Source organism: Vulpes vulpes, chromosome 1 (assembly GCF_048418805.1).
Source record: "Vulpes vulpes isolate BD-2025 chromosome 1, VulVul3, whole genome shotgun sequence".
In the NCBI taxonomy this organism is placed as follows: Eukaryota; Metazoa; Chordata; class Mammalia; order Carnivora; family Canidae; genus Vulpes; species Vulpes vulpes.
Genome location: NC_132780.1, coordinates 45,665,563 through 45,688,774, shown reverse-complemented (window position 1 = coordinate 45,688,774; position 23,212 = coordinate 45,665,563). Strand labels below are relative to the sequence as shown.

The 23,212-nt window shown below is 40.1% G+C and overlaps 1 protein-coding gene across 3 annotated transcripts in view; it reads left to right on the top strand.

The window, feature by feature from the left end:
• The window catches only part of FRMD3 (FERM domain containing 3), a 294,465-nt gene that overhangs the window by 132,102 nt on the left and 139,151 nt on the right, over nucleotides 1-23,212 (top strand). For all 3 annotated transcript variants that reach the window (XM_025988266.2, XM_025988264.2, XM_072762990.1), the window contains exon 2: nucleotides 9,158-9,262. In XM_025988266.2, the coding sequence (XP_025844051.1) occupies nucleotides 9,158-9,262 (105 nt within the window). The remainder of the gene's footprint in view (nucleotides 1-9,157; nucleotides 9,263-23,212) is intronic.

The following is a 23,212-nucleotide window of genomic DNA, read 5'->3' as shown; positions in this document are numbered from 1 at the left end:
GTGTAGAGGCCACCAGGGACTTGAGGTAAGCAGTTGGGTTTTGCCTCTGCCAATGAGCCTCAACAGGCTAGGTGGCCACTTGTGTTTGGCCTTTTATTTTTGCAGCCACATACTTTCAGGAAACTATTGATTCCCTGCCTTCTTCCCTGACATGAGTGTCTGGCTTTGGTAGTTTTGTTATCTTCTGGTTTTCAGGTCACTGCTATAGTCCTCCCCTCCCCTAACATATGATTATTTGTTGTGCACAAAAATGTCTTTAATGTATCTAAGCCTGTATTTTCATTTATCTTAGCCACAATATACAATTACTATATAGAAGATATATATTCAGAATTAGGTACTTCAGCTTCCTGAAACCTTGGCTTTATCTTTTATACATCTGAAGATGATACTTGAATAATAAAAATCAAAGCAACTTTTAAAATTTAAATATAGTTGACATACAATATCACATATTGACACACAATAGTACAGTTTCAAGTGTATACCATAGTGATTCAACAAGCTTATACATTATGCTATGCTCACCACAAGTGTAGCTACCATCTGTCACCGTATAACACTACTAAAATACCATTGACTGTATTCCCTATGCTCTACCATTTATTACTGTAACTTACTCATTTCAAGGCTGAAAACTTGTGTCTTCCACTCCCTTCACCTATTTTGCCCACCTACCCTTCCCCTCTGGGAACCATCAGTTCTCTGTATTTATGATTTATGGGTCTGTTTCTTCTTTTTATTTATGTCTTGTTTTTTAGATTCTGCATATAAATGAAATCATGATAGTTTTCTGACTTAATTCACCTTATTTCATTTAGCATAATACATTCTAGGTCCATCCATGTCATTGTGGACGGCAAGATCTCATTTTTTATGGCTAGTGTGTGTGTGTTTGACATCTTTATCCATTCATTTATTGCTAGACACTTGGGTTTCTTCCATATCTTGGTATTGTAAATAATGCTGTAATAAATAGAGGGATACTTGTGTCCTCTTGATTTAGGGTTTTAATTTTCTTTGGGTAAACACCCTGTAGTGGGATTACTGGGTCATATGGTATTTTTATTTTTAATTTTTTGAGGACACTTCATATGGTTTTCCACCATAGCTCTACCAATTTACATTCCCACCAACAGTGCACCAGAGTTCCTCTTTCCCCACATCCTCACCAACACTTGTTATTTCTTTTTGATTCTAGCCATTCTGACAGGTGTGGGGTGTTTTCTCATTGTGGATTTGATTTGCATTTTTCTTTTTTAATATATTTTTTATTGGAGTTTGATTTGCCAACATAGAGCATAACACCCAGCGTTCATCCTGCCAAGTGCCCCCCTCAGTGCCCATCACCCAGTCACCCCAAGCCCCCGCCCACCTCCCTTTCCACTACCCCTTGTTCGTTTCCCAGAGTTAGGTGTCTCTCGTATTTTGTCATCCTTAATGATATTTTCACTCATTTTCTCTCCTTTCCCCTATAATCCCTTTCACTATTTTTTATATTCCCCGTATGAGTGAAACCATATAATGATTGTCCTTCTCTGATTGACTTCACTCAGCATCATACCCTCCAGTTCCATCCACATCGAAGCAAATGGTGGGTATTTGTCATTTCTAATGGCTGAGTATATTCCATTGTTTGCATTTTCCTGATAATGAATGATGAGCATCTTTTCATGTGTGTGTTGACCACACAGCTTGTTCTAAGTCTTTGGAAAAATGTTTATTCAGGTCCTCTGCTCATTTAAAAAAAAAGATTTTATTTATTTATTAGAGAGATGGAGTGAGAGGGAAAGAGAGAGAGAGAAGTATGTGTGGGGGGGGCAGAGGGAGAGGGAGAAGCAGGCTCCCTGCCATACAGGGAGCCTAATATGGGGCTCAATCCCAGGACCCCAGCATCGTGACCTGAGCTAAAGACAAATGCTTAAATGATTGAGCCACCCAGGTGCCCCTCCTCTACTCATTTTAAAATTTGATTATTTGGGGTTATTTTGGTGATGAGTCATAGTTCTTCATATAGTTTGGATGTTAGCCCCTTATTAGATATATAATGTACAAATAAGTATCTTCTCATGTTTGGTTGGTTGCCTTTGATTGATGGTTTTCCTCATTGTGTAAAAGCTTTTTATTTTGGTGTAGCCCAAATAGTTTATTTTTGTTTTTGTTTCCTTTGCCTTAAGAGACCTATCTAGAAAAATGTTGCTATGGCCATTCTTAAAGAGATTATTGCCTCTATTTTCTTCTGGGAGCTTTATGGTTTCGGGTCTCACATTTAGGTCTTCAGGCCATTTTGAGTTTATTTTGTGTATGGTGAAAGGAAGTGGCTCAGTTTCATTCTTCTGCATGTAGCTGTCCACTTTTACCAGCACTATTTATTTATTTATTTATTTATTTATTATTTTATTTATTTATTAATGACAATCACAGAGAGAGTGAGAGGCAGAGACACAGGCAGAGGGAGAAGCAGGCTCCATGCCGGGAGCCCGATGTGGGATTCGATCCCAGATCTCTAGCATCACACCCTGGGCTGAAGGCAGTGCTAAACCGTTGGGCCACGGGGGCTGCCCCAGCACCATTTATTGAAGAGACTCTTTTCCCCATCAAATCAAAACTAACTTTTATTTTTTATTTTTTTTATTTTTATTTTTTTTTCAAAACTAATTTTTAATCTGTATGAGAGTCACAGGTTCAACCATGAGGGTCCCCTCTGTTCTTTCTTTACATTTCCTCCTATTTAAACAGCTTTAATATTACTTCTCTCCTCACTGTCTTGGGCTACTGCCATTTTCTGAATGAATGTCCCAGCCAGATATCAAATACCAGTAATGTCTACAATGGGAAGGAACAATTAACAAAGTAATACTTACTACTTAAAATCCAATTATAAAAGTGGATTTCTTTCTAAAGAAAAGCTCTGTTTTGGTTAAATCCATGGTGCCTACCATAACAAAATGTACACATTTATGCAAATATGCTTGAAGTTTTTTAGCAGAGAAATAAACAGTGCTTATAAAAAGGTTCAATCAAGCCACAATATTTCTTTTTTAAAAAAAGGGATCCCTGGGTGGCGCAGCGGTTTGGCGCCTGCCTTTGGCCTAGGGCGCGATCCTGGAGACCCGGGATCGAATCCCACATCGGGCTCCCGGTGCATGGAGCCTGCTTCTTCCTCCGCCTGTGTCTCTGCCGCTCTCTCTCTCTCTGTAACTATCATAAAAAAAAATATATATATATATATATATATATATATTTATTTATTTATTTATTTAATTTTTTTTGAGAGAGAGAGAGAGAAGGAGCAGGGGGAGAGGGGCAAGCAGGGTCTGCACTGAGTTCATGGCCTGATGGGGGCTTGATCCCATGACCCCGAGATCATGACTTGAGCCAAAACTGAGTCAGATGCCCAACTGACTGAGCCACCCAGGCACTTCAAGTCACAATACTTCTTAAATTAACTAATGCTTATCCTACACTATAGAAGCAGAACTATTTAGTTTACCAGTTTCTCTGATAAACTACTATTTATCTCTCTGTGAAAATCAATGGATTGAGGACCTTAATTCACAAAAGAAATGCAACTTCTAGGGAGAACACCTACCCCTGATGGCATTCAGTTTACTGTTCAGGGCCTTATAGTTGTCTAGAAGCCCCTTTGGAGTTTCTAGATATCCAGATGGGAATTGAATTCTTCCTTTCCTGTAGAAGAATCAGCAGAGACTGATAATTCTGTTCTTCCCCCAAATGTGTATCTGTACAGGCTGCCCCTTTCAAAAGGAGCAACTCATGTGAACATAGGATTCTGAGCAACAGAGCCCTTTGAACAAAAGTCTCAAGGCCTTAATTACTAGCAGACAAGGTCTGGTAGTCCCACTTGTGTTTGTCATAGAGGATTCCTGGAGAGGTTTAGTTCCTGCCCCAGAGTGAACTATTCCCAGTGTCCTAGATTTGTGTTTCAGATTCTTGTAGTCGTTGCCTACTCCCCTCATACCTGTGCTCCTCCCTAAAGTCTCTGGTCTGTATTGGACCCTTCTTCCCTGCTGAAGGGTCCTAGGACTTCAGTGGCTACGCAGCCTTAGGGAGCAGCTCAAGCTGCATCCACTGAGGACCTTTTCTGGCTGTGAGGATGCTCCTAAGTACTTTCAAGGAAGACCTAAGGAACACTTTGAAAGCCTCTAATTTGCCTCAGATCAGGGTTGTAAACTCAAATTTTTCTAAGGGTCAGGGAAATGTGAGAAATGGAAGATGTGGAAGACCCTAGGGCAGGTGGGAGTGTGGTAAACTGCAACGTTCATTCCGCATGGAAAGGGGATCTGGAACTGAGCTCCAGCAGACCTTTATGGTCCAGCTTCTAGATCCTCCAGCTTTTCAAAAGCAGCCAGGATCCAGATATTCTGAGCAGGTTCTCATTTTGGAGATACAAAAATACTATGTTGGACAAATAGGACACGGTAGATGGACTCAGCTGCTTGGTTCATTAGTTGATAATCTCTGTGATAGTGTTTCCTGCTGGCCCTATTGAGTGAAAATTTTGGGTGCAGTAAGCAGAAAACCCAATTTTTACTAGTTGAAACAATAAGGAATTTTGCTGGCAGTCCTGAAAGTTCACAGTTAAAGTGAGCATCATGTCTATAACATGGGGAGAATGTTAGCTACATCAGTGGGTTGTCAGGATATTAAATACAAAGTATGTAACACAATTCTTGGTGTATGATAAGTGTTCAATGAATAGTACCTATCATGAGGTTTATACTTTTATTCCTGAAGGTACCTATTCAAACTCTAAACCCTGAGTTATAGCAATACATTAAGTAGTTTGGGATTGGTACTCTTCTCACTTAACCAGTATCTAAAAGGTAGTGAAATGTCTTGGTTTAGAGATTGAGGAAGTAGGGATTGAAATCTGCCATGCTTTTTCACTGAAGACAAGCCATAGCTGATTTAGCCAACTGAGTTCTCTTGCTCTTCTTCTTCTTTTCTTGCTCTTCTTCTTTAAGCACAAACATTTTGTTGTTTTTACTTCAGTAGAACTAGAGTTGAAGTAAATGCATCATCAGCAATTAGTTGCAAGAGGAGTTAAGCAACAGAATTGAGTTCTTAGTTTCTTTGTTCAGTTTTCCTTCCCCAGAGGCCAGGCCTGGGAGGAAAAGACTGTTCCTCTTACCTTCCTTGTATCTAAAAGGATCTATGAAATTGGATACAAAGATTTAAGATTCAGATTATTCTGAATATTATTGTTAATGACCTTTTACCATGGTATGTGCTTTGCCATTTGCAAAATGCTTTCATATTATACAAACTAGAGCTTTAAGACCTGTGAGATTAAAAATTGTGTTTCATTCATTATCTCAAATGCCCATCCCAATGTCTTGCAAAAATAGATATTTAACAAATATATGAATGAGTCTCAAATCTACCCGAATAGGTTACTCTGAAAGTTACCATTATTTCTCTCAGATTTCATGACTTGCTTTAGGTCAGCCGACTGGTGAGTGGTGGAAACAGAACTCTAACATAGTGGCCTGTTTTTTTTTTTTCCCAGTACATACTTTCAGGTGGAGATGAGAGGTGGGTTTTTTTGAAAAACAGCTAGTTTGTAATTACAAAAATTAGATTCCTTTCCAACCTATGAGAGAAGGCCCTGAGAGAATATGGGATTATTGCAAGAAATTCAGGGATATGCACACACACCAAGAATTATCAGAAAATGGGCAGAGAAGGTAGAGAGAGGACCCGGCCCTCTCCTGTGGTTTTTTTTTTTTTTTAACACATTAAATAAACTACAGTTGAAAAAAATTATGATTTTATTCATGGTATTTTAGCACCGTATTTGTAAATCTATCCATAGTGTGCTCTAGTTGGTGACAACCAGTACTGGGACATAAGTTTAAACATGTGAGGTGAATAATACATTGTTTCTTCAATGATGTCAGGGCATTTCTGAGACCTACTGTATAACCTCATTTAAAGGTAGCATCTAAAGTCTAAACCTAAGGCACTGTCTTAAGGCACATATCATATACTTATGTCCTAATGTTTTTCTTATGTGCTACTGTTGTGGTAAAACACAACTTGGGTAATAGCTATGAAGAGTTAATATAAGCTTTTTGGATCCCCCCTCTTCCATTCAGTCAGTATTGAAAGTACAACTGCTGTCTTGTGGGAGAATGAAAATTTTGACATTAAAAATGGAAGTCTTGCACTTGAAATCTTTGATAACTACTTCTCTGCATAGACCTTGAAGGATTTAGGTGACAGCTGGCTAATTCCACTATGTTTGTGGGATCTCCATCTCCTCGAGGATGTTTGTGTCTTCCATTGGCTACCCATCTGTTCCTAGATCCCAGGTTTTCTATGAGAAAAAGCAATGCCTCATTTATTCCTTCAATAACTTCCAGTGTGCCAGGCAGGGTGGTGAGCAGTGGCTTCTACTCTCAGGAAGCTCAGGAGGAAGCAAATGGAAGATTTGGGTCAGTTCAACAGAGTTCCAGGAGTGGGGGTTGGGAGGCCTTGTTCATCCCAAGGCCCTCCCCTGCTATGAGATATATGGAACTGGCAACTGGACCTGGGTTCACACACCTGGCACTGAATGAGCTCTTCTGACCCTTGGTACTGGGTCTGGGTGGTCTTTCTTTTTAGTGTAAGAACTGTGCTTCATGCACCGAACTGATAATAATATGAAGTTAAGTGCCTAAAGAACATTGTCCAGATTTCCAGGCAGAGCAGAGCAGAATGCGAGGCTGTAAGCTGGCTTTCTTGGCATGAATCAGCGACAAAGAGCATCTTAAGATGACGAGGCTGGCTGGCTGGCAGCCTGTAGATGCAGGGGCAATTTTTATTCCTGAGAATGGAAAACAGTTCCATTTTTGTGAGTTGAGGAACAGACAATTCTCCATGGGGAAAAAGGGCTTTGTTTTTTTTGTTTTTTGTTTTTTGTTTTTTGTTTTTTGTTTTTTTGTTTTGTTTTTTTCTAGTGCAGTCTGCAGACAGGTACAATTTTTGCACTTCTCACACATGGGAGACATTTCCCTAGACCAGTGCTTCTCAAAATGAATGAACATGTAAATAACCAGGAGCTATTGCTAAAATGCACATTACATTCAGTTGGTCTGAGCTGTGCTTGAGATTCTGTGTCTGCAACAAGCTCCCTTCTGGGTGATGCTGAGGCTACTGCTCTGCAGTATTGCTGGTCTGTGGGCAGTGCTTTTAGGAACAGGGGCTTGGTGGCTTGGAAGCATGGAAGCCACCTGCTTTTGTGTAAGGTATCAATTTTGTTTCAGCCACACTTGTGTATTCTACTTAACACAATGTCTACAGTGGCATTTCCTTTTCTCAAGGGTCTTATATAATATGAGAGTATGTATTGGTTGATGTGTTTAATCATTTTAAAAAAACTTTGCTGTGTTTTGAGTAGATCCTCAGGGCAAAATGCTAGCTGTCAGGCACAATCAAGTTCTGCTCAATCCCACATCATTACAAAGCATTGGTTTGACCCACATATCTTGTGTATCTCGCATGTGGTCGGGGCCGTCCACCATAGTAAATCTGAATGCAGAGAGCTTGGCAATACAATCAGAAAATGACAGACTCGCATGTTATATTCAGTGATTTGATTCTTCAACAGCCTCTTAACTATGGATGCATTACAGTGTAAATCTGTAACAGAAACTAAATCCATTGATTGTATTCTGGGCAGTAGATTCAGCTGTCATCAGATATAGCTTGCCATTTGAGCTTCCAGGGTTAAAAACAATTAAAGAAATCTAAAAAATTCCATTTTAATGCTTTGTCCCTTTTGAGCTACATCAGATGGTTTCTCTTATAAAGGAAGCATAGGCTCAAAGTTTATTCCAAATTGAACTCAACATGATTTCAGGAGAATCTGGGCTTTGTATCACAATATGTGCTTATATGCCCTTGTTCTTTATTCAGAGTGGTACATCCCAGATCAGTGACTGGCTTTTTCATCAACTTCTTGAGCTGATGCTAGTAGTTTCTAATGAACCGATCAAACCTCTTCCAAAATTATTTTTAGTGGATTGGAAGAGTGGCTAACTTAATGTCTCTAATTTCTTCTTTTGTTTTTATAGGTCACATTCCACCCATAAAACGTTCCATGGGTCTGTCAGCAACTTTGATGGAAGCAGAAATTAATCTTATCAAATATCCTGATGAGGGCTTGGAAGAGTCCTTGCTATTAACAGGGTTTTTTGGTAATGGTATTCATCTTAATCAGATTCGGCTGACAAATCTTTCATTTATAGAATTTTAGAAGGAAAAATAATCTACGGGGTCATTTTGCCCATGTGAAACAGCTGGGGGGTTTGCCCAAGGTCACCTGGGCCTGTCCCAGTCTGCCCTCCTCCCACCCCCGCCACGTACCACATTCCTTATGGATGTGGTGCACTGGCTTTGAGGCCCAAAACAGCAGATTTTCTACCTTTCTTGGTGAGAAGCAGGGTGTTCCATCTAATACTATTCACTGTAGTCTCATGCCATCCAGGTTGGGCCTTTTGGCAGAGTTGCAGTGGAGACAAAGTGTTGTGGTAGGAACCCAGATTCTATAGCCAGGTGGCCTGGGTCAAATCCTACCTTGCTCTGTACAGGTTGTGTGACTTTGGGCAGGCCACCGAACCTCTCAGTGCATCTATTTCTTTAGGATTGTTATGAAAACTAAATGAATGAATACCTACTGTGCAATTATGACAAATACTCAGGTGTACTATATGTGGAATTATATGTGGGTTTGTGAACTGTGGGTCTCCTCTAGGTACTGAGTTGTTAAGTTGGTGTTCAGAGTCATAAACAGGTTTAAATAAATTAAATGGCCCATAGCAGAATAAAATAGAACATATTAGAGTACATTGCATCTGTGGAGGGTGTGGTTTGGTGTCTCTTTGGCTCTCTTTTTAGCATTCTTTTGGTTTTGTGCGTGCATGTGTGTGTGTGTGTGTGTGTGTGTGTGTGTGTGTGTGTAATGGTCCACAGTGTAAAAATATATTGCTCACTGTGGATTATAGTTAAGAGTGTAGTAGCCCCTGCTTCAGGGACTGGAGTGGGATAATCCATTTCTCTAATTGCAGACCTATGGGGTAAATGAGGCACATTTTAGACGTGAATGTACAAGGTGAGCTCTGGCTGAAACTTAAATGTGCTTTTTTTGCAGAGGGAGACCAAAGGGCAGTTTCTTATTGACCACATCTGCAATTACTACAGCTTGCTGGAGAAGGACTATTTTGGCATTCGTTTTGTGGACCCAGAGAAGCAACGGGTAAGAGCCAACCTCTGTCTGGACCCATTTGGGGGAGTGACTCACACTGTGGGTGACCAAAGAAGTTCCTTTCAGAGCAATCATGATAGTTTCAAAGCTACTCTTTGAAACCCAGTAATTTTAACAGCCCTCATTATATCCTTGTTCCTGGGTATATCTGCCCTTGTTGCTATCTGTTAATTTTTGTTAGAGTGAGCAGGGGAGTCTTACTTTTTGAGTTGGGTACTGTACCAGCATATATATGTTTGTGACATATGTTGGATTCAGTGATATATGTCCCTCACATCCAAAAGGTCCCAGGAATATCCATCCCAGTTCCCACCACCTGAGGTTTCCCATTTCTGCAACCCTTCTGTGGTTCCTAGATATGGATTAGGAGGCCCTATACCTTCTTTTATCTCTGCTTCTTACCCTTCCCCACTGCCAAGCAAGTCAGTGTGTGTGAAAGGGTCTAGCTATAGGTGGCTTGGGGTCGTGGGGTGGGGGGCGGAGACAGGTCCACTCTGTCTTCTTTAATTTGGTCCTCCTGTGGGTGTTCCTGGTCATCTTTCTCTCCTCTCTTCCCTTTCCACAGTCCCACTTGGTTCTTAGTTTCATATTTACTGACCCAATACAATGAGGAGAAGCTTACAGAGTGTATTTTTGTAAAGGAACAGGCTGTTTAAGGAATAGATTAGATTTTGTTCTGAAATGTGGAGAATCATACTTAGCTTTGAGAGTCCAGTAAGACCTAATCTTCTATAAACATATACAATGCAGTGGCTCAGAAAGAGATTTTGCTTTCCTATAGCACTTGCAGGAACTCTCTAGTGGGTCAAACATTTACCCAAATGAGAGAGAGGTAGCAGGATACTAGTGAGGATGTAGGGCTGATGTGAGGTCACAGAGGGGATACATGTGGCATTTCCTACTGTTAACATTGGTTCCCAGACCTGGCTCTGCAACAAAATCACCTTAGGGTTTTACTAATAATGCTGAGTGTGGACCCTATTCTGGACCTCCTGTATCAGAATCCTTGGGGCTAGGACCAAGAACATGTATTTTAGCACATACTGATTCTACTTTTTTTTTTTTTTAAAGATTTTATCCATTTATTCATGAGAGACACAGACTGAGAGAGAGAAGCATAGATACAGGCAAAGGAGAAGCAGGCTCCCTGCAAGGAGCCTGCTGTGAGACTCGATCCCAGATCCCGGGATCATGACCTGAGCTGAAGGCAGGTGCCCAACCACTGAGCCACCCAAGTGTCCCTGATTCTACTTTTGACATAGCCATCCCAGCTTTGGTCTTCAGGCTGGTATTGGGGATCATGGCATAAAGATACTCATAGACATAGTTTTTTGTGGCTTATGAAGATATTATCCTTTTATGGAGAGAGAAACAGATTCAAAGATATTGTTACTTGCCCAAGGTTCGTAAGTAATGGAGTAAGTATTTAGTTTAGGATTATGGTTCAAACCCCTGCAGGGCAAACAGACTCTGTGGACTATATTAGTTTTCTAACCACTGAATATAGATTCTTTTTGTGCAAAATTCCATCCTAAACTCTAAACAAGCAGCCTGTGGAAGTAATTCTAGCTACTATTAGTTGAGCATCTGTCATATGCCAGGAATTTTACTGTCATGGTCTCTAGTCTTCCCTACAACACTGTAAGGAAGGGGAAAACTGAGGTGCAGAGAGTCAGTGGCGTGTCTAAGGCTACAGGGCTAGTAATTAATGGTGGAAGGATGGTATTTGGACCCACCCTCTTTCTAATTATCTCCCAAGTGAAAATCTGAAACATAACCTAGACCAGGGATTTGTAGACCTTTTCTGTGAAGGACCAGATAGAAAATGTTTTCATTTTTGTGATGCATACCACTGCTGTAATAATTTTTCAATTATTTTATTCTAGTGGAAAGCAGCCATAGACAATACCTAAATTAATGGATATAACTGTGTTCTAATAAAACTTCTTTCCAATAAAAGTATTTTATAAATAGGCAATTAGCCATAATTTGCTGACTCTTAGCATAGATAATATCTGGAAACCACTTAAATGCAAGAGTTGTTTTCTTATTTCTTGAGTCATCAGGGAGATACTGGATAAACTATTAAGAGAAATCTTTAGAATTGGAATCAGATGTTGGTATGAACTCATGGTTTTTAAAAAATATGTACATAGATACAGAAATATAGATGTGCATGTGTGCATGTGGGCTAGTACGCATATGTATGCTGTGCCAAGTTCTGGTTTCTGAGATGGCCTAGAAGCAATGACACCACAGTAGCAATGAGCACACCAACCCCCTAGATTTGGTTTCTAAATATCATTTTCTAATAAAAGGAACAAAGGCTGCTTGAAAAAATGTCTGATTCTAGGGCAGAGGCAGGGAAATCACAAGATAAGCCTGGAGCATGTTGTGGTGCCAGAAAGTAAGAAACTGCTCAAAAATAAAAGGTCACTAGAAAGTCACAGAACTAACCTGAATGAACTGCCAGTAGCTGAAACTGGAAAGTTAGAGTGACAAAAATAAATAACAATACTATTGTATTATAATCTATAAAGTAAAATACTCATGGGTCATACTGATATAAGTAGTTGAATAAATAAATAAAAGGGGGAGAAGAGATAGCTCTTCCTTACAAATGAATTCCAATTAATAAGTGTGGAAGGGTTGAGGGAATATCACAATGATAGTTGTGTGCAAGATTCATTTGATGAATGCTAAAATCAGTGGGCATAAGTTTGAGGAGAAACGACATATCTGTATAGTCTCAAAGTACCTCTCCCCATCACCCTCCTCCAGATATCTTTTAATTATAAAGGGAGAAAGCCTAACTTTATAGTGGAGAAACCTGGTAGGCACCACTTTAACCAAGCCATCAAGGTTAACATCACCAGTGAGAAGACATTCCAATGTCACATATCCCCTGATTATCCTTCATTGAGGAGGGCACATCGTCCCTGTGGTATACTCCCCAATAATGCATAATTTCATTCAAATCTTGAGGAAAAATAGGAAAGTCTGAAGCTAGAGACATTCTCCAAAGCAACTTACCTATATTCTTCAAAAGTATTGAGGTAATGAAAGACTATGGAACTCTCATAGATTAGAGAGACAGATCAACTAAGGCCATGTGGGATTCTGGATTGGATCCTGGAACAGAGAAAAATCTGGCATGGGAAAATTCGTGAACTCCAAATTAAGTCTGTAGTTCAGTTACTAGCATTGTGTTAGTAGTAGTTTCTTAATTTTGATAATTGTAGTCTGGTTATGTATTATGCTAACATTAGGGGAAGAGGGTGCTAAAATTGTCTAAAATAAAATATGTCTAAAATTATTTTTTAAAGTTAAAAAGAAGTGTTTAGGTTGATGTGCTTCATTGTTCTTTGTATTTTGACTTGGTTTAGCTTAATGTTTAGTGTCCAGATTTGGGTAGTAGATTAGTGGAAAAAATGTGGGCTGCACTCAAAACAAAACTGTCTTATCTGATGTATCCATTAAATTGCCTACAGGGCTGCTTGAATCGTCATTTTTTCCCCCTGCATCATAGCCTTTAGAGGCTTTTGATTTTGAGGATTCAGTATGAGTATAGCTTTCACTTGGGTTGCAGAATAGTTGCTACATGAAACCACATGGACTTTGTACTCAGAAAGATATGCCTTAAATCCCACCCCTCCTGAAGGATAAACTGTATGGTCTTGACCAAGTTATTGAGCCTTTTCGAGTCCCTGTCCTGATGGTTAAAACAGATAACAGTACCTACCGGTAGGGTTGGTATAGGAATTCAAGATAAAGTATGCAAATGTTTAACAAATGGTATATATTGAGTACATGGTATATGCTATTTTTGTTGTGATTCTTATAATTATTGTGCATTGGCTTGGCATAGTGAGGCATTCATATGAGGAAATACAACATGGTTAGGAACTCTAAAATCTAGAAATGTTCAGAACTTCTTTTAAAGGCAGGATGGCCATTATTATGATCTTTGGGTAGACAAGTGTGAGCCTTGAGTAATTAGAAAAATGGGCCCAGAAGCACACACACATGCTGATAGGGAGTTTTAAGCAGAGATCAATTGATCAGCATTGGTGGTTTTACCAGGTCTCATACTTTTTCTCAATGGAAAATAAAACTGATGAATTATTTGGATAGAAAGCTAATCAACAGAGAAAATCAAGTTAGTTAGAAAAACTGAAGTGGAACTTACCTTTGGTGTGGGAGTTGGTGGTTTGCCTACAACTCTTCACAACTTGATTTACAGTAAACCATTGGGAATATTAAATATTTAGCACTATTACATTTGGAACACCATATGTTTGACAAGATGTCTCATGCCCCATATGCTCTGAGAGTGATGAAGACTGAGTTAGTAAATGATGACTATCTTTTGCTATTTTAATGGCAAGGGCTCAGAATTTCCATTAGTTTTGATGTAGGGAGGGGCAGATTGAATACCAGTCAGTAAAAATCCCCTCGAGTTTCTACCATATTCTTCTGAAGAACTCATATCATTTTAGTGCCTGAGATTAGGGGAAGGATGGCTGGTGTCCCTCTCATTTTACTGAAAGAGAAAACTGGGACTATAAGCTTAGAAGTCTTTGAAGGAACAATTCTAAAAGGAGAAGGTATTTTTTCTTAAATGTAATGTATTCTCTCCACTGCTTCTCAGGTGTTTGAGTAGCTTCTCTTTGGGAATATGAATTTTGGAAATAACGAACTGGGTTTCATAATTCAGTTTTCTTACTTTGTTTTGTTACTATTATTATTTTAGTAATCTCTATACCCAACATGGGGCTTGAATTCACAACCCTGAGGTCAAGAGGCCCATGCTCTTCTGACTGAGCCAGCCAGGTGCCTCTTGTAATTCTGTTTTCTATAACTATGGTTTAGGCTGTCCATTGTCCTGGCTTTTCCCTCTTTCTGCCTTTCCCCATTTCCCAAATCCAGCTAGAGAGAAGTCACTCCCAGGGCCTGAGAAGGCAGGAAGTACTCCCTTCCCTGTCCTTCCAACTAGTCCAGTCAGAGGAGGAATTATACTGGGACTAAGTTGTGGGTGTTGGTTTACAGTCTGCAGGAAGATTGGACTCAGTGCTTTTGATTTTAACTTCCCTATTTCTAAGGGATCATCAGTATTATTGACTTTTCTTACTCAAGGACCTACATCAGTATCATTGACTACATCAGTATCATTGAGCTTTCTCACTTAAGGATCATTCTGGCTCATACCCTAAGACAACAAATTCACTTTGGAAATCAACATCTCTGTGGCAATCTCCTCCAACACTCTTGTGTTTGGGCAGTGTATGTCATGTGGCCACTGGCTACACTTTCGATAGGATGACCTGGAAAGTCATAAATGCAAGGGCATCCTGAACCCTGATGCCTTCTTCCCCCGGATAGAATTACAGCCCTGAGGTTTCTATGTTGGTAGCCAGAAAGAACTAGTGAACCTATCAATGAGTTTTATTAATAATGGGAAAAGACCTTTTCTATGTTAGAGCAGTTTGCATTTTCTAAAGGTACCTTTGAGGAGGACATGGAATAGAATGAAAAAAAAAATCCCAATGATTTTAGGTTTCACTCTGGGGCTCATGCCAGGAAGCCAGACAGCATTATGTCCCACCAGCTGCTCCTGCCTTTGGAAGGCTGCTTCTTGCTCTTGGGGACAATTGCTTCACAGATGCTTGTACATAGGATCAAGAGTGGTACATTAGATTTAGGGCAGCCCTGCAGTGAAGAGAAGAATTGTACTGCTGCTTTAGGTCACTGGTCATGAATTTGTCTGCTTAATGAGTCTACTTTTGTTTTTAATGTCTCAGGGGTATTAAAAATCAAGACTACTTGGATGCCTATTTGGGGAGGAGGTATGGACAAATAACTTGGCTTTATGGGAAAAGCCTCAGAGTACTCAAATTACAAGGAGCAGAGCAGTATCTTAACAGCTTGAAAATTGGATATTTTGTCTAATGGTTCAATTGTGGCCCAAGGTATTAACTTGACAGATTTGTGGAAATTGTCATAGTCTTTGGCAGAGAGCAGAACTAAAATGGTTGCTCATAATTGAATCTGTCTACACCTGATGTCCTCTCCTAGGAAGGTATGGGGATGCCTGATAACGACAGGTTGTAATCTATAAGTCATAGGTAACTGGGATGTCCAAATTTTAGTGGAGGAAGGAGCAAGTACATGAACTGGTTATCTTGTTTGGGCCAATAGGCAGACATAGGAATAAACATGGCGAAAATGCCATTTTATCCTTATTGAGTTGGGGGAAAAACAGGAAGATATTCAGGGTAAGATAGTCTTCCTCCTTGGTGGTGGGAAGCCTCCTGGGCTTGGTTCAGATGAGGGCAGGAATTAATTAGGTTGGTAAGGTTTAAGTTCCAACAGTAGACAGAGAAGCACTCACCAGAGGCTTCCAGCAGGCAAGAACATCAGAGCTGATGGGAGACCAGCAGGTTTGGAAGTTTCAAATAGCTCTAGAGACAGTTTTTAAGTCAAGCTGAGAGGAAGACTAGACTGTAAAGATGATGTATAAAACTTGGAGAAATAAAAGCAGTAGAAGTAAAGATTGGCAATTGGACCAGACTTTTCTTTTACATGCATGCTCAAGCAAATGTCTTTTACAAGTTCAATTGTAATTGTGTTATATCCATGGAGAGTAATAATGAGGAGTGTCTTAGTCAGCTTGGGATGCTATAAGAAAACACCTGCTTATGCAGGACATTTAATCCTCACAGTTCTAAAGGCTGAGAAGTTCAAGTTCAAGATGCTGACAAATTTGGTTCCTAGTGAAAACTCTCTTCCTGGCTTGCAGAGGGCTGCCTTCTCCCTGTGTCCACACAGGGTGGGGAGAGAGAGAGAGAGAGAGGATGTAGGTGCTTTGGATTTTCTTACTAATCTTATAAGGGCACTAATTCTATCAAGGGTTCCACCCTCATGACTTCTAAATGTTATTACCTTCAAAGGTCCCACTTCCAAATGCTATCACATTGGGGGTCAGGTCTTCAACATGTGAATTTGGTGGGGGTTAGGGAGCAACCATTCATTTCATAATAAGGACTAAGAGTTCTGGTTATCTATTGCTGTGTAACAGGTTTCCTCAAACACTCAGGGACTTAGATGAACACAATTTTATCATATTCTAGGATTGTTTGGGTCAGATATTTGAGTAGGGCTCAGCAAAGTGATTCTTCTGTTTGACATGGTGTTAACTCTCAGTGGTATGCAGCTGGTGGTTGATCTATTCTGGGTGGGGGGCAGAGGGTCCAATATGTTTTCATTCATATTCCTGGAACCTTGATGGAGATGGCTGGAAGGTAGGGCTTGGGGCCCTCCTGCCTCTGCATGTGGTTTCAGAGCTTCTCTACATGGCCTGTCTAGCTGTGTGTCTGAGCTTCTTGCAGGGCCCCTTTGGGCTCCAAGTACAAGTGGAACCACTTAACCAAGTAAATCATATAGTGTTTTGCAGGAAGTAGTAAGTTTTGGACATGTTTAATTTGGGATACCTATGAAATGTTGAGGTAGGGATGTTTAGTCTATACTTGGGAATATGGATTTGAAGCTTAATGAAGAGGTTTAGGCCACCCATGGAGATTTTGGACCCCATGAGGTTTTAACTTCCATAAACCTTGGAAAATATACTGCACAGCCAAGGGAAAGAATATAGAATAAGACGAGTATCTGAAAGCTAAAGACTATCCATTTTTTAGAAAGGATGTCTAGAAGGAGAAACCAGCAAACCAGCAAAGGAGATTGACTAGGAACATACAGAGTAGAAAGAAAAGAATGGGGAGAGAGAGACCTTCTGGAAGCAATGGTAGCTGTAGACTTACTATAAGAACGGGCTATAGTGTAAAACATCAAGAAGGAAGGAGGCTGGAGGACATTACTGCTCAGGTGCTGAAAGCTTTGATGCCAGGAAGACGGGGTTAAATCCTGCCTCTGGTTGTAGGACTTTGAAAAGCCTCCTTAACCTATGCCTCAATCACTTTATCTGTAAAATGGGAACACTAATAATAATAACTATGCCATAGGGTTGTTATTTAAGTGCATTAGTCAATATTATCAACATGTGATGCGTCTTTTTACTACATGCTTTAAAGAGTTTGAAAGGTTCATGGTTCTGGCAGCTAGAAGATCTTTGACCTTAGAACAGTTTGGTAACAATGTGAAATTTCTGTGGCTTGACAGCAAGTGTTATATGGTGGTAAATTCCAATGTAACAAGCCTGAAGGAATCCCATCATTTCTTCTGTAATTGCATTTTTGGTGTTTTCGTGTACTTTAAAATAAAAAGCACTGAGTGTTTTTACAACCTCTATTGTATTTTCAGACTATTTTATTTTTAAGTATACATACATTAAGGATTTCCTGGATGTAGAGCAGGGGTTGGCACACAGGTGTCAGGTTGGCCCCCATTTGTTTAGTAAATAACATTTTATGGGACACAGCTATTTCTATTCATTTATGTGTTGTCTCTGGCTACTTTCGTGTTCCAATGGCAGAGTTGAGTAGTCCTGACAGACCATATGGGCCACAAAACCTAAAATATTTATACTGTCTGATACTTTACGAAAAAAAAAATGGTGCTTATGCTTTCTTAGGCTTCCTGTTTCTGCCTCTGTTTCCTAGGTGTTTCTTCTCCCAGCTGTTACTTCTATTTTGCTTATCCCTAAGGACCCAGAATGCAGAAGCAGTTATGGTTGAAGAAATAAAAACATTTCACTGAAGCAGTAAAGGTTTGCTTTGCCTAGGTTACTGCCAGGAGGACAATAACTTGTGAGCATGCCTAGTCTATAGATAGTTTTGCTGTTGTTGCCATTGTGTTATAGATTTCATTGAAACTGGAATGAAGGGCAGCCCAGGTGGCTCAGAAGGTTTTGCGCCACCTTTGGCCCGGGGCCTGATCCTGGAGACCGGGGATCGAGTCCCATGTCGGGCTGCCTGCATGGAGTCTGCTTCTCCCTCTGCCTGTGTCTGCCTCTCTCTCTCTCTTTCTCTCTCTCTCTCTTTCTCTTTCTCTGTGTCTCATGAATAAATAAATTAAATCTTAAAAAAAAAAAAAAAAAGAAACTGAAGTGAAAACCATTGGTTACTGGTAGCTAATGAGCTAGGGCCTAGTTTTGATTGGCTGACCCAGAACACTGCTAGGCTGCATTCATTTGGATGACATTCTTTTTTTCCCCTGTAGAGGTCAGAGGGCCTAGAAATGGCATAAATTGGCTAGATAATGCAGGGAGACTGAGTTACTCTGGGGCTTTATCCAGGTGAGATGTGAGAATCAGGCCATCTTTTCAGGGCTAGGATGAGAATTGGTAGATTATGGATCTGGTTACTTCTGAGGGGAAAAACAATCTCCTGCTTGGGAGGTGCATTCATTCTTGTTTGAAGCCCCATTCGTTACTCAACACATTTATTGGAGCTATGGATTATTCTGGTGTAGGGCACCAAGGGTTTTGAGAAAGATAAGAGAGAGGTGTGTAATTTATTCTGTAATCATAGGCTGAATCAATTTCTTTTCTTTTTTTTTTTTTTAGGCTGAATCAATTTCAACAGAAGCCCAACACTTGAAGATAACCAAGTGTATTATATTGTTTACTTTGGGGAGGTTTTTTTTTTTTTTTTTTTAGTTTTTTTTTCTCCTAGCTCAGCAGCTACCAAATTAAAAATCAATCTACTTAGTCATAAATCACCACCTCACACCCATCTTTCTCTCCCTCACCAAACAAGCCAAAGTTGGAATATGAAAGAAATACCCCATTTCTATGATGGGGTAGAGAAGAAAGATCTAAGGCTAAGTGTAACAGAGCCTAGCAAAATTAAAAAGAACCATTTGTTGGTAATGTTCTCATACTTCAGGTTCATAGAATGTGGAATGTGAGAGCTGAAGGAATTTTAGGAGTCCTGGAATCTGTCCCCCAAGACCACAGAAGAGGGAATCAGAGAGTAGAGGGCTTAGCCAGCACCCTACTTTTCACCCCTTTGTGAGGCTTCATTCAACTTCTCTTTGCTTCAAGCTGCTATCAATCAAAATAAATTTGTTCTAAGAGGTGGCTTGAAATGTGGTCAGGCTAGATTGTCCAGACTGAAAACCTTGTTTAAATCGGAACCTCTCTAAGCAAATGAGGGAAACTGAATGGGAAAAATTAGAGAGGAAGACAAACGATGAGAGACTCCTAACTCTGGGAAACCAACAAAGGGTTGCAGAAGGGGAGGAAGGCGGGGGGATGGGGTGACTGGGTGACGGGCACTGAGGAGGGCACTGGATGGGATGAGCACTGGGTGTTATACTGTATGTTGGCAAATTGAGTTTATTTTTTAAAAATTTTTTTATTTTTAAAGATTTTATTTATTCATGAGACACACACACACACACACACACACACACAGAAAGAGAGAGAGACAGAGAGAGAGAGAGAGAGAGAGAGGCAGAAACACAGGCAGAGGGAGAAGCAGGCTCCATGCAGGGAGCCTGATGTGGGACTGGATCCCAGGTCTCCAGGATCAGGCCTTGGGCTGAAGGTGGCACTAAACCACTGAGCCACTTGGGCTGCCCAGCAAATTGAGTTTAAATAAAAAATAAATTGGAACCTCTCATAGCAGGATATACTGGTTACTGGGGGTCAAGCCATGGAGAGAGGGCAGTTTTTGGTGGGGAGTTAGGGAGGCTGTCTTGACTGTGGTACCCAGAAGTGGATCTAGAGATGAAAATTTCAGTTTTATTAGGAAATGTTCCCAGGAAAAAGACTTTTAGGAGCTTGGGAGAATTGAGACAAAGAAGGGTGGATGGTCACACAAGTGTGTGATGTTGAACAAAGTTGTACAGAGGAGAACTTGACTGAAAGCCACAGAGGAGCTCTGGAAGAGTGTAGCTTAAGTCTAAACTACATAAAAATCCACATGCCTTAGAATTGTCCTGGCCAAGGGGCAAGGGAGCAGAGGTACTTATCCTCCCCCACCTGTCACTTCTTAACCTGACAGGGAAGATGTGAGTGGAGGAGGCTCCTTCTCCCCTGCATTGGGTTCCAGGAACCTGAGGCAGCCTTCCTAAGAACGATCAAGCTGCTGTATAACTAAGGAGAAAAGGGCCTCTGAGGGCATCTGGGCAGAACCCTGGCAGTATCCCTGCAGACCTACCTTCCCGATACCTTCAGATCATGCTGAAGGAATGCCTCCTCAGGTTCATCTGACTTCTGAAGCTCATTAGATAGAATCAGTAATTGGATCTTAGCTTCTTTAGTCTTTGGAATTCTTATTCTAAATGTAAGTTGAAGAAATAAAGGTTTCAGCTATAGTAAACCAGCTGCAAATTCAGATATTTGGTTGGCAGGCTTTTCTTTCTACCTCTCTTAGGGAATTTCACTTTCCAGTAAGGAAGCAGAATTTTAAAAAACCCAACAAAACCAACAACTAGCATATATTCCAAGTAGGAATTGAAAGGGAAATAGCAATGCAGTGTATGTTCTGAGCCTCCTGTCTAATTGCCAAGCACGCAGAATCATGGTTCTTTCTTTCTCAAAGGTGTGTAATCCATCTGTACATATAGTAACAGCAGGAGTTGTTGGTGTAGTTCAGATTTGAATTCATTGCCCAACTTGCAACTCTAAAAGGAAGAAGGAAAAAAGGGAGGAGAATTAATTACCTTTCATGTAGAACAGAAGGCAGATGGGGTGGGAGTGTGAGAGGAAGAGAGTTCCAGAGGTGGGCCCCCTAGGAGGGGTCATTGCATCAACTTGGGAGTGTCTGAGTGAACACAAAGAAGATGGGAACAGCTGGGGTTTACTAAGCCTTCACTATGCTCTAAGCTCTGTTCTAAGGACTTCTTAATGTGTTAACCTACTTATACCTCACGATGATGCTGTAAGTGGGAAAACAGGAAGAAACTCACTGGAGGTCACATCACTAATAAGTGGCAGAATTGGGGTTTGAACGCATGCCTCCTGGCTCCTGTATTGGACTGCAGTGCCAAAGCTGGGGGCTTAGCTGGACTTGGCATCTGCCTGTTATATATGAAATTCTTCTTGAGTCTCAATAAGTCTAAACTACATAAAAATCCACCTTTATCCTGAGTAGAACTTAGCTTTCTTTTTTAAAAATATTGACTTCTAATTATTCATGTAATGCATGAATACATGTAAAAAGCAGAAGTTAAAACATCACAGATAAAACAGAAGTCATAGTTTCTTTTGAGCAACACCTCTAAATTCCTGTTTTCTCTCTCTTATCTGTTTATCATGTTTCATTTCAGATCTTTAAAAATACATTTAGATACTTATTATGTATTCCTTGAAAATATAGGGTAGTGTTTGTACTTTTTACTTAAAAAAGGAAACACATTAATTCTATGATACCATAGTTCAGAAGTTCCCAAACTTTGTTGATTTATGGCTCTCTTAGTATCTTAGTAATGATTTCATGGTGCCCTAGGTCAAAAGTATTTATTTCATAGTGCCCTCTGTAATAAGAGTTAGAGACAACAAACTTGGTATTTATATCCTAACACCTTGGGGCCATTTAGAACATGACCTACATGAAAATAGTATTTCCAGTTCATTCTTAACCACCATTACCCAGGAACAGGATGTGTCCCCTGTTGGCTGCCCCCTGGCTCCTCAGAATCTGGGACCAGATCAGATACTGCCATACTCATTACCTCTCATGCCTCTTTTAGCATAGTACTTGCTTTTTATCACAGCAATCACCAGCAACTCAGAATTTCAAAAAGTATGACATAAAAAGGAATATAGCATGATCTAACATTGGAGCTGGGAACTTCCTTGAGCTTATAGTTTGCACGGTGGATATCTGAACGATGTCTAGAATGACTCCTTTTTCCCTGGGGCACGTCAGTGCATGATTTGGGAACTGTGGCCATAGTTATAAATTTTGCAGTTCACTTTTTTCATCATGCAGTGTGCTTTAGAGGTCTAATAACATTAAACATAAAGATCTACCTCCTATAATACACTGAAGAATCATCAAGAACATAAACAGATTATAGGTTATTTACCATTTTCTTGATGGCCATTATATTCTAATATTTTATAATTTAATATAATCTTGCAATGAGGATCCTTGTTATGTTCCTCTGTGTTCATATGGGGAAATTAGGAAATAAGGGGATTGTTGGGCCATAGGTCAGTCAGATTTTTAAATTTTAATAAAAATTAAAATTAAGTTCATGAACTGAGCTTGACCCTCTCTGAAGAAATGATTTCCTATAATCCCTTGAAACATGACTATTGCTAGCCTATTTTTCGTAGGGCTTTATACCCCATGACTATCTCACTGCAGAAGAATAGTTGTCCTGGGGAAAAGTATGTAGTGGTCACACTATAGACATAGGTAATTAAGATGCACAAGGTTTGAGAGGCAAGGATAGGGTGTGAATAGGCTGAGAGGATGAGGAAGGTCAGAACCCATCAGAAACTGTATTTCATAGGATAATGAGGAGGCCAGTTCATTTAAAATAAATAATTTATTTAGGGCACAGATGGTAAGATACCTTGCAGGCATCCCTTACATGTTCCCTATCCCTCCATGGCAGATATTGCCATTCCATCATGGTACTCATTCTCACTGAGACTTGGATCCTTCTTTGCAGCCCTGGGAGATTGGCACTAACTTGTATGGGCATATCAAATGAAATGTACTTGTCCTCCCTGTAAGCAGAGATGAGGTGGAGAGGCAGGTTGCAGTTAGGCAGAGAGGGGCTAAGGAGTTCAAAGGATGCCAAGCAAGGGGAATTCAGAAAATGTATTTCAGACTTTATTGGCCAAATGACTAGTGATTCTTCTCTGCAAGACAGTAGCAGTAGATACTGATCTCAGTAGGTATTTTTTCTTGCCTTAGTTCTAAATTATCTTATTTATTTCTAGAACATAATCATCTGAGGCCCCTTTTATTATTCTCCTCCATGGGATGTGGTCTGCTAATGAAACCATACTTATTAACTAAC